The sequence below is a fragment of the Physella acuta genome, unplaced genomic scaffold (assembly GCF_028476545.2).
Source record: "Physella acuta isolate Inbredline_101_S28 unplaced genomic scaffold, ASM2847654v3 ptg001566l, whole genome shotgun sequence".
NCBI lineage: Eukaryota > Metazoa > Mollusca > Gastropoda > Physidae > Physella > Physella acuta.
Genome location: NW_026733080.1, coordinates 39,807 through 59,034, shown reverse-complemented (window position 1 = coordinate 59,034; position 19,228 = coordinate 39,807). Strand labels below are relative to the sequence as shown.

At 41.2% G+C, this 19,228-nt stretch overlaps 1 protein-coding gene across 1 annotated transcript in view; it reads right to left on the bottom strand.

The window, feature by feature from the left end:
• LOC131928914 (RNA-binding protein Musashi homolog 2) overlaps positions 1–19,228 on the bottom strand; it is a gene marked incomplete at both ends in the record, with an annotated part of 116,848 nt that overhangs the window by 62,237 nt on the left and 35,383 nt on the right. Inside the window, one exon of the mRNA XM_059285083.1 lies at positions 14,854–14,938. Coding sequence (XP_059141066.1) covers positions 14,854–14,938 — 85 coding nt within the window. The remainder of the gene's footprint in view (positions 1–14,853; positions 14,939–19,228) is intronic.

Below are 19,228 nucleotides of genomic sequence, written 5' to 3'. Positions count from 1 at the left end.
CATTTCATATCGTCACGGTCCATCGCACACCGCCATCTCTGACACCTCCAGAGTCGACAGGCGAGGCAGGATGTGACGTAGTCGGTACGTCATTCCCATGATGCTTTTGATTTGGCTAGCATTGCGTTATTTATAATAAATATAAATCGACGTTGCAAATAAGGGGAGAACTAAAACATGTATTGGAGAATATAATGTTGGCTGTAATTCGATGGAAAATTATATTGCTAGACTTTGTGGTCGTCTTCGAAACAAAAACAAAAATCCTTTGTTGAGCTAAATTCACAAAAGAGGATGACAATGTATACAATCTAAAGCCGGAAGTTGAATTATAAACAGATAAGTAAAGAAAGAATTATTTATATATATCGGAAAAAAACATGTTTTTAAAAAGTTCTATTGTAAAATATCTATATTGTGTCCAACCCAGTAGCCGATTATGACCTATTTTAAACATTCGATTACGGGATTAAAAAATCGATACTCAAACGACAGCAAGTCAAACACAGCGTACGTGTGTTTGAAATGCCTTTTGATAAGAGGAGAATTGCAGACAGTATAGTGTTACACTGGGCAGTTGCTTTTAAGAAACACATTCGAAAACTATTCTAAAAATAACTTTTTATTTCAAGCACCAGAAACCCCGTTCCATCCCCCCCCCCCCCCCCCCCCGTCTTACGCATATTGCTCTAAAGAACTTGGTGTTAATCAAATATTAGCCAGATATTTTAAAGTGGGATATTTCATTTTTTTTTTTCGTCAAGTTGGGCCACACAAACACACCCTGGCAATTTGTATTATAACGACCGGAGAGAGCTACATTTTCCACACTTGAAAACACCCGAAAAATCAATACGAAAGAACGTCATGCAAATACACGATTTTAGAAGAGTTCTGTCCCTGTTTTGATTAAGTCTTTTTCCTTCAACGGTGGAAGAAAATATTTAATAAACTTGATTGAAAGTTAATGAAAATTTGTTTAGATATTTTAAACTTTTAACTAGTTGGTTTTATGTATTCGCAAGAAATGTTTAGATACTTAAAAATGTAAACTAGTTGACTATGTTCTCAAAAGAAATGTTTAGATACTCTAAAAATGTAAACGAGTTGGTTGTATGTATTCACAAGAAATGTTTAGATACTTAAAAATGTAAACTATTGGTTGTATTCACAAGAAACGTTTAGATACTCTAAAAATGTAAACGAGTTTGTATTCACAAGAAATTTTTAGATACTTTAAAAATTTAAACTAGTTGGTTGTATGTATTCACAAGAAATTATTAGGATACTTTTAAAATTTAAACGAGTTGGTTGTATGTATTTACAAGAAATGTTTAGATACTTAAAAATGTAAACTATTGGTTGTATTCACAAGAAACGTTTAGATACTCTAAAAATGTAAACGAGTTTGTATTCACAAGAAATTTTTAGATACTTTAAAAATTTAAACTAGTTGGTTGTATGTATTCACAAGAAATTATTAGGATACTTTAAAAATTTAAACTAGTTGGTTGTATGTATTCACAAGAAATTTTAAGACACTTTAAAAATTTAAATTTTATGGCTGCATGTATTCACAAGAAAAACGGATCCCACTTTATCACACAAGATTTGAAAAGAACATCCCGTGAGTTATCCACGGCAGAGGGTGTCACACGATCACGTTCGACGTGACAGGAACCAAAAGTGAAAACGTGGATGGCTGTTATCCAGCCTCAACCTTGTCTGCTCAATAAATAGGCGCGAAAACCACACGGCTTAAATCCCCCCCCCCCTCCCTCACCCCGTCCCCCCATCAGTAAGCTAGACCTTAATCTTACTCGCGTTGACTGTGTGAGGAAGGTAGAGAGGGGTGGGGGAGAGGAGGGGGGTATAATCCTCGAACAAGCTGTGCCCGGGCCGGGGGACAACCACGTCAATGCGGCTCTAATCCCAACTCTCCCCGGCCGGGTAAATAGCCGGCAATCAACGCAATGACTGCCGGAGAAGATGGAGATGGCCATACTCCGGCACAGGCGTAACCGGATGTGACACACTGCGCGTAAGGACGTTTCGGTCAAACGTCTTCAGCGGAGAAATACATCACGAAACCAACACACACAACTGGTTTTCCTCATACGAATGCACCGAAATTACAACAAAAAAAAAAAAAAAAAAAAAAATTATATCCTAGAACTGTTACTTCACTTATGTATTAAATTAGCACAACTTATTCTACAACAATATCGGATAATCGGATTAAACCATCCACGTCATGGATATAAGCTGGATATATCTTTTATCACAATCCGCGTAGCGCTGAATACCCTGAGATCAGCGGCCGTGTGACATCTGCGCTTGTCTGAACCTCATAGTCCGGGGCATTCTTGCTTTTATAGACCCGACCCCCCCCCCTCCCTCCATCCCGACCCCCCCCCCCCCCCCTCTCTCCGGGCTATAGTGGGACCAACGTTTGTTTCATTTCATTTGTTTGATCAGGGAGTCTGCGCATCTCCTCCCCCCCCCCTCCAGAACCTTGTCCCTCATTTTCTTGTGTTGCCTCAATATCACCAATGGCGACGGGACCTGAGTCGTTACACTCGATACAATGTACACGTCATCGTATTACAGTGGCTGCTCCATATATATATACATATATATATATATATATATATATGTATATATATGTATATATAAAGAGAGAGAGAGAGAGAGAAAGAGAGCTAGATAGATATAGACATATATATGAGAGAGAGGATGTAGAGTATCATCAAAGATAGATAATCCCATAAGGAAGGGATGTCGTGGCCGAAAGTCTCAAAATCAGCAGAGTCCACTCAGCTTTGATGGGTACCTAACTCATGTTAGTGCTGACCATAATATCCCTTCAAATGCCGAGATATCGGATGCAGATGAACTCTACTTCATCTTCTCTACGTGTCTTGGGACCAACGGGAAAAGATGATGTTCCAACATTTAGTCACAAAAGTAGACTATGGACAAATATTTAGTCACTAAACTAGACTTAGTTCCAACATTTAGTCATTGAACTGGACTATTTTCTAACATTTTGACATTGAATTGGACTATTTTCCAATATTTAGTCACTATACTAGACTATGTTCCAACATTTAGTTACTAAACTAGACTATTTTCCAACATTTAGTCCCTAAACTAGACTATGTTCCAACATTTAGTCACTAAACTAGACTATGTTCCAACATTTAGTCACTAAACTAGACTGTAATTTTAGTCCCTAAACTAGACTATGTTCCAACATTTAGTCCCTAAACTAGACTATGTTCCAACATTTAGTCACTAAACTAGACTATGTTCCAACATTTAGTCACTAAACAAAGAAAATCACAGGCGGTTGCTGCGTAGTGTAGAATTTGATTCGTCTTCCTGTCGCTAGGTTGTTTCCCCTTCCTCCTCAAACAGTCCCCCCCCCCCTATACGGTCTCCCACCGACCAAACTCCAGCGACCGGCAGAGCCGTGTTTGCCGGCCAGTCTGTTTGCTCGCTTTCCCGGGGACACGCCGGGGAAAAAAGACCGGAGCGTCAATGTCCCTGGGACATTCGATGTCTATTAAAAATAGATTTGATGCAGATTTTTTGTAAACTTGGTGCATCTCAATGCACTGTGTAAACATCTAGAATGCAGTTAATTGGACAGTGGCATCGAGTATTTATTAGGGTATGGTAACAGATCTAGGATAATGAAGTCCAAAGACACACAAAAAATAGCTTGGGGATGGGGGGATATGGGGTCCAATGATGTATAAAAAAAGATGGTCACTGAGAAATTAAAAGTTAAGGTTCATAGTATGCAAACCTAAACCCCAACCTAAACACTAACTTCGTCCTGTGAAAAGTTTAACATACAAGAACCATTAGACAAGTTGGTATAGTTGCCATAGCAAGGAATAGGTATAATGTATTTAAATAATTAAATAAATAAATAGGCTTCAGGCCATTGCCTCTCTGTTAAATGATGTTTTAATTAAGTTAATTAATATTATTTACAGCTAATCCAAACTAAAACGCATCAGAACTAGGTGGCTGCGATGTATATCAATGTTTTACAAACTTTTCTTTATACAAACATCATCGACACCTTATCCCCCCCCCCCCATCTCATCTTGCCCCACCCTCCTCCTATATTGATCTGACCACCATTCGTTTTTTTTTATGATGACACAAGCCAGAGAACAAATACTTGATGTTTGGTATCTTTCACTCCGATTGACCAAATCGAACGTTCGATTACCAATACTGCTCCACCCCACCCCACACTCACTGTACCACCATCACCATCTGACACCCCCCCCCCCACCCCCACCCACCTTCTCTAAGTATGCTGAGATACTGGACAACCCATCTTACTTTTTTTTTTTCATCAGGGGAGAGAACTCACTTCAAGTCAACCAGCCCGGCAATTTTCTCTCCCTTGTGTATCGATGCGACGCCGTACCAATCAAAGCCCCTCACGGGCCGGGCGCTAGTAAAGTGCACCCGTTACCCTATTGAATATTCCTGAACAGTGTCAACACGGGGAGGTGGGGAGGCGAGGGGTTGGGGCTGCCACTTGCTTTAATCAGAGGGAACTTACACAGGGAGCAACGCTTCTTTGAGAAAATACTAATATTGAAACGCGTCGAGAGGACTAGCTCGCTTGCAAATCAGAGAAGACGGTTTCGGATATTGGGGCATTAGTGACGCATGCGTGACGTCTGAGGATCTTAGGGGGGGGGGGGGGTAAGTCGATGAAGGGTGACGATGTTAATGGGGCGATGAGAAATTTCTCACCACGTTAGAGGTGGACATAAGGGGGTAGGGGTCATTATGGTGGTTGGGGGGAGGAGGGAATGGGGTCATTAAGATGGTTGGGGAGGGGGGGGTCATAGTGTGAAAAATTCTGACTGTAAGTGGGTAGTAGTCACGAGTTAAATGTCTGGTAAGGGGGTTAAAATTGCACAGGCTTAAGTCTGGTTTTAAGTGTGTGTGTGTTGGGGGGGGGGGTGGGGTGATAGCTCCACTTATAAAAATCTGTTCGTAATTTATTCATAACCATACAGGTGACATTTTGATCGCACTGGGGTCAGAGAACTGAGAACAACATCAATCCCACAACCACCCCATCTTGTTGGCACTAATGTCCAGTCCGGCGTGACTGCTGGTAAACTCTCAAACCAACACCCCCCCCCCCCCCCACACCCACAACCACCCCATCTTGTTGGCACTAATGTCCAGTCCGGCGTGACTGCTGGTAAACTCTCAAACCAACACCCCCCCCCCCCCCCCCCACACCCACAACCACCCCATCTTGTTGGCACTAATGTCCAGTCCGGCGTGACCGCTGGTAAACTCTTAAAACCAACCTCCCCCCTTTTCCAACCACCAACACAAAAAAAACAACCTCAACTATGACGTAAGCTCTGACGCGTCACAAAAATTGTAGCAGCTAAAAGCAAACACAATTAATTGCTCGTTTATCGGCAAATCCGAATACCCCCGGGAGAAAGAGTGGTGGGGGGGGGGGGGGTGGGCTAAAACAGCAATGTTTGCACCTAACTGTACCCAGATCGCCAGAGGGCGTTTTGAATCAACACAAAATACCTTCATTGCCCCGGGGGGTGCTGTATCCCCTTAATTGCACCAGGATTATCGTGGTGAGCATTGTGACGCATTTTTCCTCGCGTCATTAATGCGTTTATCAGGTTTATTAATTTAGCGCTCATGGTGTTTGTAAAAACTTTTTTTTTTAAATTTAATAGATTTTGGCAAATAATCGGAATTTATAAAATACAGTGAGAATTAAAACATAAGAATATGCTTTAAGAATCAATATAAATTTACGACGCTTCTTCTTTCTTCTTCTTCTTCGTTCTTAATTTTTAGTATTGGAAGGGATCAAGACTTATCTGCCAGAGGGTTTGAACTCGAGAATTTTTGGAATTTATCAACCATGAGCTTTTGCCGACTCGACACGCCTCCGTCACAATTAAGGATACGTGTCAACTGGTTATACGCCATTGAGGCCATTGACTCCGATTTCAGCCTGCTTTTCTTTTTGGATTTGCTTTACGACGCTTCGTAATATGCTCTTCTTCAGATACAAAAACAAAAGCCCAATGAAAACATAAATGAAAATATATCGCTTGACTTAGACTATGATCGAAAGATCATGTTCAATGTTTAGAAAGAAGATTTTCTTCTGCGAGACCACGGGGTATCTTCTTCTTCTTCTTCGTTTTTTATTAACATGTCAGATGGCATTTCATCCTACACAATAAAGCATTGCGTTACCACATGTTAGGCGCCATAAAAGCCATTGACTCTGATTTCAGCCTGAGTTTCTTTCTGTATTTACTTCCATAGCTATTGTCATGCTAAGAAAAAACTGCAAGGAAGCAGTTTTTGATTTTGGGGTTTTCTCTACTTGATGGGCTGCTATCACCAGCTTTCGAGCCTCTTCCGCCGAGGGTTCGAACGGGCAATCTTTGGTTAAGCATATATGAGCTTTACCGTCTTGACCATAGCAAACCCTCCCCCCCCCCCCCTCCCTACTGACATTAATGCAGAATATGCTATTAATACATGCTAGGATAATTTTTTCTGATAGATTTGGAAGGGGGATACTTGGGCTTGAGTTGTTCGATCAGAAAAGTTAAAATAGCTGATATGTGTGTGACGCAATAACTATACACTAAGAACCCCTATGTTGTATGCCGTTTCGTGACACTAGACTGACCACTGACAGTCCCCAAAAAAAAACTTTGGCCAACGGGAGGCCATGTTGGGAAATGACCGGTATTACGGCTACACGACTGTCAAGGAAGAGGGAACGGAAGTGACGTCACGCCCGCCAGAATAAGGACACTGGTCAGAGGAAATAAACACCAGGGTGGGGGACATGTGGGCCGGGGGACGTCCCCTGAGTCCGGAATTCGGCGGACTAGGGGGCAACTGTAGGGGGTCAGTTTGGGGAGGGGGGGGTGATCGAAGTTAGGGAGAGGGTGGGGGATGGAGATTTGGAGTGGGTCAGTTTGGGGAGGGTGATCGAAGTTAGGGAGAGGGTGGGGGATGGAGATTTGGGAGGGGGTCAGTTGGGGGAGGGGGGTGATCGGAGTTAGGGAGAGGGTGGGGGATGGAGATTTGGGAGGGGGTCAGTTTGGGGAGGGTGATCGAAGTTAGGGAGAGGGTGGGGGATGGAGATTTTGTAGGGGGGTCAGTTTGGGGAGGGTGATCGGAGTTAGGGAGAGGGTGGGGGATGGAGATTTGGGAGGGGGTCAGTTTGGGGAGGGTGATCGGAGTTAGGGAGAGGGTGGGGGATGGAGATTTTGTAGGGGGGTCAGTTTGGGGAGGGGGGGATCGGAGTTAGGGAGAGGGTGGGGGGTGGAGATTTGGGAGGGGGTCAGTTTGGGGAGGGTGATCGGAGTTAGGGAGAGGGTGGGGGTGATCGGGGTTAGGGAGAGGGTGGGGGATGGAGATTTTGTAGGGGGGTCAGTTTGGGGAGGGTGATCGGAGTTAGGGAGAGGGTGGGGGTGATCGGGGTTAGGGAGAGGGTGGGGGATGGAGATTTGGAAGGGGGTCAGTTTGGGGAGGGTGATCGGAGTTAGGGAGAGGGTGGGGGATGGAGATTTTGGAGGGGGTCAGTTTGGGGAGGGTGATCGGAGTTAGGGAGAGGGTGGGGGATGGAGATTTTGTAGGGGGGTCAGTTTGGGGAGGGGGGGGATCGGAGTTAGGGAGAGGGTGGGGGGTGGAGATTTGGGAGGGGGTCAGTTTGGGGAGGGTGATCGGAGTTAGGGAGAGGGTGGGGGGTGGAGATTTGGGAGGGGGTCAGTTTGGGGAGGGTGATCGGAGTTAGGGAGAGAGTGATCGGAGTTAGGGAGAGGGTGGGGGATGGAGATTTGGGAGGGGGTCAGTTTGGGGAGGGTGATCGGAGTTAGGGAGAGGGTGGGGGGTGGAGATTTGGAGTGGGTCAGTTTGGGGAGGGTGATCGGAGTTAGGGAGAGGGTGGGGGATGGAGATTTTGTAGGGGGGTCAGTTTGGGGAGGGTGATCGGAGTTAGGGAGAGGGTGGGGGATGGAGATTTTGTAGGGGGGTCAGTTTGGGGAGGGGGGGGGATCGGAGTTAGGGAGAGGGTGGGGGATGGAGATTTGGGAGGGGGTCAGTTTGGGGAGGGTGATCGGAGTTAGGGAGAGGGTGGGGGGTGGAGATTTGGAGTGGGTCAGTTTGGGGAGGGTGATCGGAGTTAGGGAGAGGGTGGGGGATGGAGATTTTGTAGGGGGGTCAGTTTGGGGAGGGTGATCGGAGTTAGGGAGAGGGTGGGGGATGGAGATTTTGTAGGGGGGTCAGTTTGGGGAGGGGGGGGATCGGAGTTAGGGAGAGGGTGGGGGGTGGAGATTTCGGAGGGGGTCAGTTTGGGGAGGGTGATCGGAGTTAGGGAGAGGGTGGGGGGTGGAGATTTGGAGTGGGTCAGTTTGGGGAGGGTGATCGGAGTTAGGGAGAGGGTGGGGGTGATCGGGGTTAGGGAGAGGGTGGGGGATGGCGATTTGGGAGGGGGTCAGTTTGGGGAGGGTGATCGGAGTTAGGGAGAGGGTGGGGGATGGAGATTTTGTAGGGGGTCAGTTGGGGGAGGGTGATCGAAGTTAGGGAGAGGGTGGGGGATGGAGATTTGGGAGGGGGTCAGTTTGGGGAGGGTGATCGAAGTTAGGGAGAGGGTGGGGGGTGGAGATTTGGGAGGGGGTCAGTTTGGGGAGGGTGATCGAAGTTAGGGAGAGGGTGGGGGGTGGAGATTTGGGAGGGGGTCAGTTTGGGGAGGGTGATCAAAGTTAGGGAGAGGGTGGGGAATGGAGATTTTGTAGGGGGTCAGTTTGGGGAGGGTGATCGGAGTTAGGGAGAGGGTGGGGGGATGGAGATTTTGTAGGGGGTCAGTTTGGGGAGGGTGATCGGAGTTAGGAAGAAGGTGGGGGATGGAGATTTTGTAGGGGGTCAGTTTGGGGAGGGTGATCGGAGTTAGGGAGAGGGTGGGGGGTGGAGATTTGGGAGGGGGTCAGTTTGGGGAGGGTGATCGGAGTTAGGGAGAGGGTGGGGGGTGGAGATTTGGGAGGGGGTCAGTTTGGGGAGGGTGATCGAAGTTAGGGAGAGGGTGGGGGATGGAGATTTGGGAGGGGGTCAGTTTGGGGAGGGTGATCGAAGTTAGGGAGAGGGTGGGGGGTGGAGATTTGGGAGGGGGTCAGTTTGGGGAGGGTGATCGGAGTTAGGGAGAGGGTGGGGGGTGGAGATTTGGGAGGGGGTCAGTTTGGGGAGGGTGATCGAAGTTAGGGAGAGGGTGGGGGATGGAGATTTGGGAGGGGGTCAGTTTGGGGGGGGGGGGGTGATCGAAGTTAGGGAGAGGGTGGGGGATGGAGATTTGGGAGGGGGTCAGTTTGGGGGGGGGGGTGATCGAAGTTAGGGAGAGGGTGGGGGATGGAGATTTGGGAGGGGGTCAGTTTGGGGAGGGTGATCGAAGTTAGGGAGAGGGTGGGGGTGATCGAAGTTAGGGAGAGGGTGGGGGATGGAGATTTGGGAGAGCTTGGCACGATAGTTTGAAAGATGTGTGTTTCAACTTTTTAAAAAAAAAAAGAAAATAAAGAACAGAAACAGTTTGATTACAGTGATACATCTAATGAAAGAGAGGTTGATTTTTTTTGGGGGTGGGGGTGGGGGAGTTCAGAACAAACGGCAAGATATGTATACTGTGTAAAGTGGGAGTGGGGGCGGTTTGAGGAGCACGCTCGCGATCTGGTAAACGCTGTGTTTAATTACGGTCTAATTCGGGTGTTTGTGGAGTGTTTAACAAGGGGGGTTCCCCGGGGAGGGACGATGATACTAGAGATTGGGGGCTAGGGCGGTCAGGGACGGGCAATTATGTATCAGGCAATGAAGGGTGGTGGGAGGGGGGAGGGGATTGATTAGAGAGTCAGTCAGAGAGAAGATAGAGAGTCAGTCAGAGAGAAGATAGAGAGTCAGATAGAATACAGAGAGACAGTCGAATGTCTCCTGATGTGATGGGAGATGTGTAGGCGTGTGTAGGATTCGATCCAGTACCAGCGAGTTAATATATAAACTATGACTCTCATACAAACTAAAAAAGAGGCTTAGGTACAGATAACACATACACCGATTTAGTTTTGTGTAAGGTTCATGGTGTGTATTTTGATTATGTTAGTTATTATGTTAATAATTTTAAAACGTTGTCCTCAAAACGTGTAGATGCCATGATCAAATTGTGTGTTTACTAATTGACAAAGTCAACAAGAAAATTATAAACTTATATAGAATAAAGTGTGTTAACGAAAGTGAATGAAACAGAATAAAACGTTTCCTGAAGTAAGAAGTTCGTCAAAATTTACAAGAAATAAATGATGGAAAATCAGAAGTAATAATTAGTTGGATTCAATTTGAGGTCTACCAAAGCGTACATGTTTAAAGGTTTAGTCTGGTGTTTTTTTTTTATTATTATTTAAGACGTGTGCCTATACAGTTTTAAAGTTCAAACCAAAAGCAGCAAATATTCACTTGTATGGGTGTCGTAAGTTCTAACTTAGCGAATCGTAAGTCATAACGTATCGAGGTGTAGGTCGTAGAGTAATGAGCCTTAGACCGTAAAGTAACGTTCTAAAACTTCACAGCTCCAAATTCGGCTCTTGCTCTAAACAAGTTACAGATTTCCCCCCCACCCCCCCCCCCATCCCCTTAAATCATCTTATTTATGAAACACCTGATGTATCACTTTTAACACCTGACAAATAAATTCCAAACACCCCACAAATAACACCCAACACCTCACAAATAACACTCAACACATCACATATAACACCCAACACATCACATATAAAACCAAACACCTCACAAATAACACCCAACACATCACATATAAAACCAAACACCTCACAAATAACACCCAACACATCACATATAAAACCAAACACCTCACAAATAACACCCAACACCTCACATATAAAACCAAACACCTCACAAATAACACTCAACACATCACATATAAAACCAAACACCTCACAAATAACACCCAACACCTCACATATAAAACCAAACACCCCACAAATAACACCCAACACCCCACAAATAACACCCAACACCTCACAAATAACACTCAACACATCACATATAACACCCAACACATCACATATAAAACCAAACACCTCACAAATAACACCCAACACCTCACAAATAACACTCAACACATCACATATAAAACCAAACACCTCACAAATAACACCCAACACCTCACAAATAACACCCAACACCTCACATATAAAACCAAACACCTCACAAATAACACCCAACACCTCACAAATAACACCCAACACCTCACATATAAAACCAAACACCTCACAAATAACACCCAACACCTCACAAATAACACCCAACACCTCACAAATAACACCCAACACCTCACACAGGAGTTACGTCAACACCAATCGCTATCAAGCCAAAACAATCAACAAATTCATTTACAATCATATCACGGGTTACATCCCTCAATTCAAACCTAACGCTTCTCCATTTTACTTTATTCTCCGTTATTTCCCCAACAATATTGTATCGCGGTACCACAACTCCACATATCAGCGTGCCAAATGTCTTCAACTAGGCGCCAAAAACGTCAACCTTAAACAATCAACCAGTTTAAAACGCCAACCCTAAACTATCAACCCGTTTTGCTGGGACTCGAACCCTTTCTATATGTGCCAGATGATGATGTCATGCCATAATCATATGCAAACTATAAAAACAGATTTGTTATCGGAAGACTGGAAGCTCAAGCAGATCCAGTAGAAGAAAAAAAAAACGTACCAGCGTGCAAGAGATGCAGTGAAGCGCATCGGATCAATGACATTGTGTATTTCACGCCTATGGGAGTGAGCAGCATTGTGCGTGCTATTTATAGCCGAGTTGATCTATAGTCTGAAAGTTGTGATGGCGAAATGTTCGTTGATAGTTCTGACCTACTGACACGGTTATGTTGTTGAGGGGAGGGGGGTTGGGGGGAGGGGGGGGGGGGGGTCTTCAATACATGAGTGTAATGGTGAGACAACCGCTGGTGTATTCAGTTGGTTGGTGAGTTATCTACACATGTGGTGGGTTATCTGCACATACGGTGGGTTATCTACACATACGGTGGGTTATCAACACATACGGTGAGTTATCTACACATACGGTGGGTTATGTGCACATTCGGTGGGTTATCTGTACATACGGTGGGTTATCAACACATACGATGGGTTATCTACACATACGATGGGTTTTCTGCACATACGGTGGGTTATCTGCACATACGGTGGGTTATCTAAACATACGGTGGGTTATCTGCACATACGGTGGGTTATCTGCACATACGGTGGGTTATCTAAACATACGGTGGGTTATCTAAACATACGGTGGGTTATCTACACATACGGTGAGATATTGGGATATACACACAGGTGGTAGGTCAGTAGGATAGCATTGCTGTCATTGGGATAATGGAGTACCCACATATAGTGGGATATTGGGATAACCACGAAAAATTGCAAGCATGGTAACATTCACACATAATACGTGAGGTGGTATCCACATAATAATGTGGTATCCACATAGGATGTGTTATCAACACAATGCGCTGGTATGTTCCCAAAGTGATGTGCTATCCACACAATAATGTGGTTGACCAAGTGATTGGTTGTCTTAAGGACAAGATGACCAGTGGATTTAAGAAGTAGTGGACCGAGGCATTGGTGGATTTAAGGACTAGTAGACCAAAGGATTGGTTGAGTTAAGAACAAGTGGATCAAGTGGCCGATGGATAAACAAATGGATAAGCTGACTAATTGACACGGACCACTGGAGTAACAGAATGGATAATGTATAACAACTTCAATCGTCTGCAAGTGGCTATTGGATAAACAAATGGATAAGCTGACTAATTGACACGGAACACTGGAGTAACAGAATGGATAATGAATAACAACTTCAATCACCTGGTTAACCAAAAACCGACAGGATTATCATTTAAATTAAAATATTAGCGATCTCAATACGAACTATTGAAAATAGACTTTAAAAGCAATTAATTTTTTAAACAGGAATACAAAACTTTGAAAATTTTGAAAATTTAGTGTTTTTTTTTTTAATACACAGTTGAATGCATGTAGTTTTGATTAAATTGGAATTAAATGAATTGGTCGGTCACGCTCCGTACGGACTGGTTGCCTTTTGTTTACTTTTGAAATTTGTAAAAATTTACGTTGAGAATATCTAGCGTGAAATGTAACTTTAATCCATGCGTTTGTTTCAATGCACGTGCGCTTCTTTTAGCCTGAGGTACTCAGCTGACCGCGAGGGTGTTAACAAAATCAATGGGGGTCAGGGTGGCAGAGTAGTCACGCTGTCTGCACACGTGATGCGTGGAAATCTCGTCAAATCTCGATCACCGCGATAACAAACGAGGGGTTTTGGCGAAGCGCGTATGCGTTACGAAGTGCATAAAAAACACAAAAGAAATTTAGAATGATATTTCATCTCACCCCAGCAGGTTGCCAACAGATATTGTTTCAACATGTGTTTGGTGTTTGTTTCTATTTATACACGCGATACGGTGATTGGTCAAAAGTAATAATGAAATTAAACAATAAAAATTGCCCCAATTTAAAAAAAAAAAATATTTTTATTATTTTTATTATTTTTTGCTAGGATTAAAAACAAGTATTCAAGTTTTAAATTTTAATCAATTTGTTTTTTCTAACTTCTGTTTTGCGTGGATTGAAAAAAATAAAATCCACTCAATGACTTTTTAAGGATAAAATTGAAGGAAAATTCGACAAATAAAACGCTCATGACAATCATTATAAAAACAAAACGTATTTTTTTTAAATTAATACAAATGCTAGATAAGAGAACAAATATATAAACCCACTAAATATCGCTCGTGTATAGCTAGTTTAAAAAGTTTAGTAAAGCAACCAAGGAACAGAAACTCAAGGTATTTGGGGAAAAAATCTACATTATTAAATAAAGACAAAAGTCATTAAAACGTGGAAACGCGTTTTTTATAGCAAATAATTAATTAATTAGATACGTTTTTTATTAGCTTTGCTAAAACAAAATTTTCACAATGTATTAAGTAGTAATTATTTTCATATTGTATATGCAAAGTAAGCGGATTTTTAAAAAAAGATTCGCCCCAATTACTCCCCTTTTCATAAGGATATAGGAAGAAGGGAAATAATTTAGACATACGGTGAATAGACAACTGTTGCTTCTAATACCGTGATAGACGTATGGAAGCTCGCACAAAAACGATTTAGTACAGGTTGTGAACTGAATATTTTTTGGAAGTTAAAACTAGACATTTAAAAACACGTTTATTTACTGTAAAACTTAAAATTACATAACGCGTGTATGTTATATCTATATCATCGTAACCCAATGTTACAATGTTAAAAAATAAATGGCGTAGCCAGTGGTTCAAAACATATTTAAAGTATGTTAAACATATAACGTTAGACCCATCATGCTAAACGTTAAATGTTAAACCTCTCATGTTAAACCTTTTTTTAAAAAAAAAAAAAATACAATTGTCTTAAAGAATGTTGACATTATTGTAACAACCGTTATTGAATATTCAGAATTTATGTTTGCAAGTCTCGGTCACCTCTCTAAATATGACCAAAAAAATGGTACATGCCCACAAACCCCAAACTATATCGTCTTAATTTTTTTTAATCCCGCTCATATCATGTTAACTAACGCGGACTTTAAAAACTTCATAAAACCCTATGATTGATTACCACAAGATATACAAAAATTTAAAAAAGGCGCACTTACCCCTTTAGAATCTATATGGTGTGGCTTACTGTCCATAACCTTGGTAATACTCTCCGGGTCAACAAAGGTCACGAATCCAAAACCCCTGCAAAAAAAAAAAAAAAAAAAAAAAAAATCATTTTTATTATATTCAATAATAAGTATACTAATTATTTATAAAATAAGAAGATAATTAGACGGATGTTTATATTTAACAAACACATCAATATAAATGACATAATTAATAATTAATTAGATAATTACTAAGCGCAGATGACGGCACGCGCAACGTGCAAGGAGGAAGCTGAACACTCGTTTTAAAATAGCTGGATAAGCGTTTACGTTTTATTATGCCGGTTTATTTATAGAAGGCTTGACGCGTCGGGATAGGGACGGTCCCATTCATGTGCCTCTCCAATATGCCAGACATTTATCCGTTTGATTTCCAGGAATTTCCGGTTTGAATAATACACGAGCTAAATTTAGACTGAACTACGATGAAATGTATTGTGGGAGCTCGTGGTTTGAAGAGGTGTTGTGTGGGATGTGGTGAGCGAGTGTGTGGTGGGCTGGTGTGTGGTTAATTATGTGTGGGTGAGTGTTTTTGTGTAAGTGTATGTGTGTTGTATGTAAGATACAACAACGAGTCCGTATGGTATGTTTGTGAGTTGAGTGTATGTGGGTTATGTGTATATGTGTATGCGATGCAAGCAAAATACAAAACAAATTACGTTTGCATGGTGGGGGAGGTAATTCATAAAAAAAATTCACCCTCAGTTTTACGCGAAATATTTTTTCCCCCCAACCCATTTTCACTTATCAATAATTAAACCCGGCAATGTTGTTCCGCCCTGGCCAATCAATGTTAAAAAAATACGAGACCCAAATTTGCCGTGCAACTTAACCGACGTGCAAATATTGTTGGACGTAACGCGGGAGACACCAGGCGAAGATGGATAGGGCATTGATCGCCCCACCAAGGGGCAGGTAACTACCCAGGCATGTCAGTTTCATGCGCCCGGGGGTGACCCGGAAGTAGCGCAGTGGGGGGGGGGGGTGCATGAGACAGGTATTGCAGTGAGCAGATCATCACGTGAGTAAAGAAAAAAAAAACGCACGTTATAAAGTTCAGCCGTGGAAAAAAATACGCATTCACAGAAAACCGCAAACGATGAAATGGAGAAACCAAAAAATACGCGCACGCAAAGATAGCGCACACTAAGAAAAGCGCAAATCAATATACGAGCAAAACAAGCCATGCGCATACAGGGAGATGCGTAAATGCATGAAAACCTGCGGGGAGAAAAAAAAAACGCGACAAACAAGTAGGCCTTACTTCGAAAGAAAACAAAAATAGAACCAAGTTTAGATAGATGTTACAAAAATAAATATTTTAAAAAATTATAAAAATACCCAGCAAATTAAATTACACAATTCTTTCAGAGAGAAACCCCAGAACGACGCTGTGTGTACCCACGCGAGTAAAATCCTCCATTGTTTATATCACATTTTTTGTCCAGGCTGTCTGATCTATTTTCAAATCTTTGATCGGCTTCATCGAACGATTACATACGGGTGGAGGAACAGGTATAAAGCTGGGTTAGGTTGGTAATGAGGTTGTGTCTTTAATTGCGATATTACAGCTTGACAGAAGTCTGTTTTAAGCTCACTGATGAAAACGGTGTGGGGAGGGCGGGGGGGGAGGGAGGGGGATGTTCTTGTGAATTTAGAATTTGATGGGAAATATTGTCAGCTCTTGAACAATTATTCACTGTGTGAACCAAGTTGTTTGAAAGCAATGACGGTAGTTCGTGAAGCATCGGTCGGGATGTCTTTAAATATGGTATTGAGATATTATTTAGTGTTTTTAATTTAATTTAGAAAAAAAAATGTTTAAGATGAAAAGGGATAAATTATTTCCTTTTGTATAAATGTAAAATGTATGGGGGGGGGGGGAGTATGGGAGAGAGTTTGGGATCCGTCAATAAAAAATAGTATAGAAATGAGGCCAACACAAACTATTATGGGATAGAACATTAAAGGAATAAGGGAAAGGAGAGAGAACCATGTTTATAATTAGCAAAAAGGGATGAACACATCTCTCATAATCAAAGAGCAATTTTTTTTTTTTTAAATGGAAAATGGCGGAAACAGCGTGATTAAATTTTGAAAAGCTAGAAATAACAAAATGTTGAAATTACTTTAATTTAGGACCTTTTTTTTTGTGGAGTGAAAATTTTGTGAAATAGTGAGAATTGTGAAATTGAAATTTTAGCCTCATAAAATGACCTTCGAAGCATTTATAACCTACCCCATCCCCACACACATACACACACATGAGAACACACACACAACAGGGCTAAATTTCGTTAAAGTGTTAAAATCTTTCCTGACCTTACGTGGTTAAGGGTAGCAAACACTAAGTCCAATACCACGCATTAATGTCAATTGTCAGATGTCTGTCAGTTGTCAGTTTTCTATCAATTGTCACTCGTCGGTCAGTCGTTATATTTAAGTTGTCATTTGTGTATATATATATATATATATATATATATATATATATATATATATATATATATATATATATATATATATATATATATATATATATATATATATGTATATATATATATATATATACTATATATATATATACATATATATATATATATATATATATATATATATATATATATATATATATATATATATATATATATATATATATATATATATATATATATATATATATATATATATATATATATATATATATATATATATATATATATATATATATAAGTTGTCATATGAAAGTCACTATTTTTACAAGCTTTTATTTAACTCACTTCCTCTGTCTGTCGACAGTCTGTCGTCAGTCTAGATAGAAACGTAGGAGTGAAAATTCGGACAGTTCTACTTGACCGATACGATTCACAGTTGGCACGTGGGTCAAGACATGAAGACAATGCAATCTGAAACTAAATTTGACTTAATTGGATGCCTAATTAATTTTTTATGAATTAATTAAAAGTTGGACCGAATTAGTAGGCATGTCTAGCCAACCACACCACACGCGTCATCACCTTCAATAGCTGCGCCATCACGTAATGGCTGCGTTCAAAAACCATTGCGCGCCTACTGAACGTGATGTTCAGTAGGCGCGCAATGGTTTTTAGTCATGTAACTCTATTGTAAATAAAACATGTAAAGTACTGAAAAAAAAATTCATAAAAAACGTTTTAATAACAAGCTTTTATGTAATGATGCACTAAAAAGTAGAAAATAAATTATAGACTACTATTTAAATAACTATAAAGAAAAGCGTGGGTGTCTTCCTTAACATTAGTAAAGGTATCCAATAGATACTAAAGTGACCCACGCTTTTCTTTATAGTTATTTAAATAGTAGTCTATAATTTATTGTCTACTTTTTAGTGCATCATTACATAAAAGCTTGTTATTAAAACGTTTTTTATGAATTTTTTTCCAAGCTTTTATTTAACTCACTTCCTCGTCAGTCGTCAGTCGTCAGTCTAGACGGAAACGCAGGAGTGAAAATTCGGACAGTTCTACTTGACCGATACGATTCACAGTTGGCACGTGGGTCAAGACATAAAGACAATGCAATCTGAATCTAAATTTGACTTAATTGGATGCCTAATTAATTTTTTTATGAATTATTTAAAATTTGGACCGAATTAGTAGGCATGTCTAGCCAACCACACCACACGCGTCATCAATAGCTGCGCCATCACGACCACGTAATGGCTGCGTTCAAAAACCATTGCGCGCCTACTGAACGTGATATTCAGTAGGCGCGCAATGGTTTTTAGTCATGTAACTCTATTGTAGATAAAACATGTAAAGTACTGAAAAAAAAATTCATAAAAAACGTTTTAATAACAAGCTTTTGTGTAATGATGCTGCACTAAAAAGTAGAAAATAAATTATAGACTACTATTTAAATAACTATAAAGAAAAGCGTGGGTGTCTTCCTTAACATTAGTAAAGGTATCCAATAGATACTAAAGTGACCCACGCTTTTCTTTATAGTTATTTAAATAGTAGTCTATAATTTATTTTCTACTTTTTAGTGCATCATTACATAAAAGCTTGTTATTAAAACGTTTTTTATGAATTTTTTTTTCCTTTGTCATTTGTCGGCTATTATATGAAAACCTTCAAATATATAGTGTCATCATTCCCTGATAAACTGACCAGCTGTCATAAGTAAGTTGTCATATGTAAGTTGCTGTAAGTATTATGTAATGGGAGTTGTAATACGTAATTTGACATAACTCTTTTGTCATATGTACGCAAAATATACGGTATCACCATTCACTGATCAAAAGACCATGCATCATGTTAATCCCCTGCACTCATCCCCTCACCTT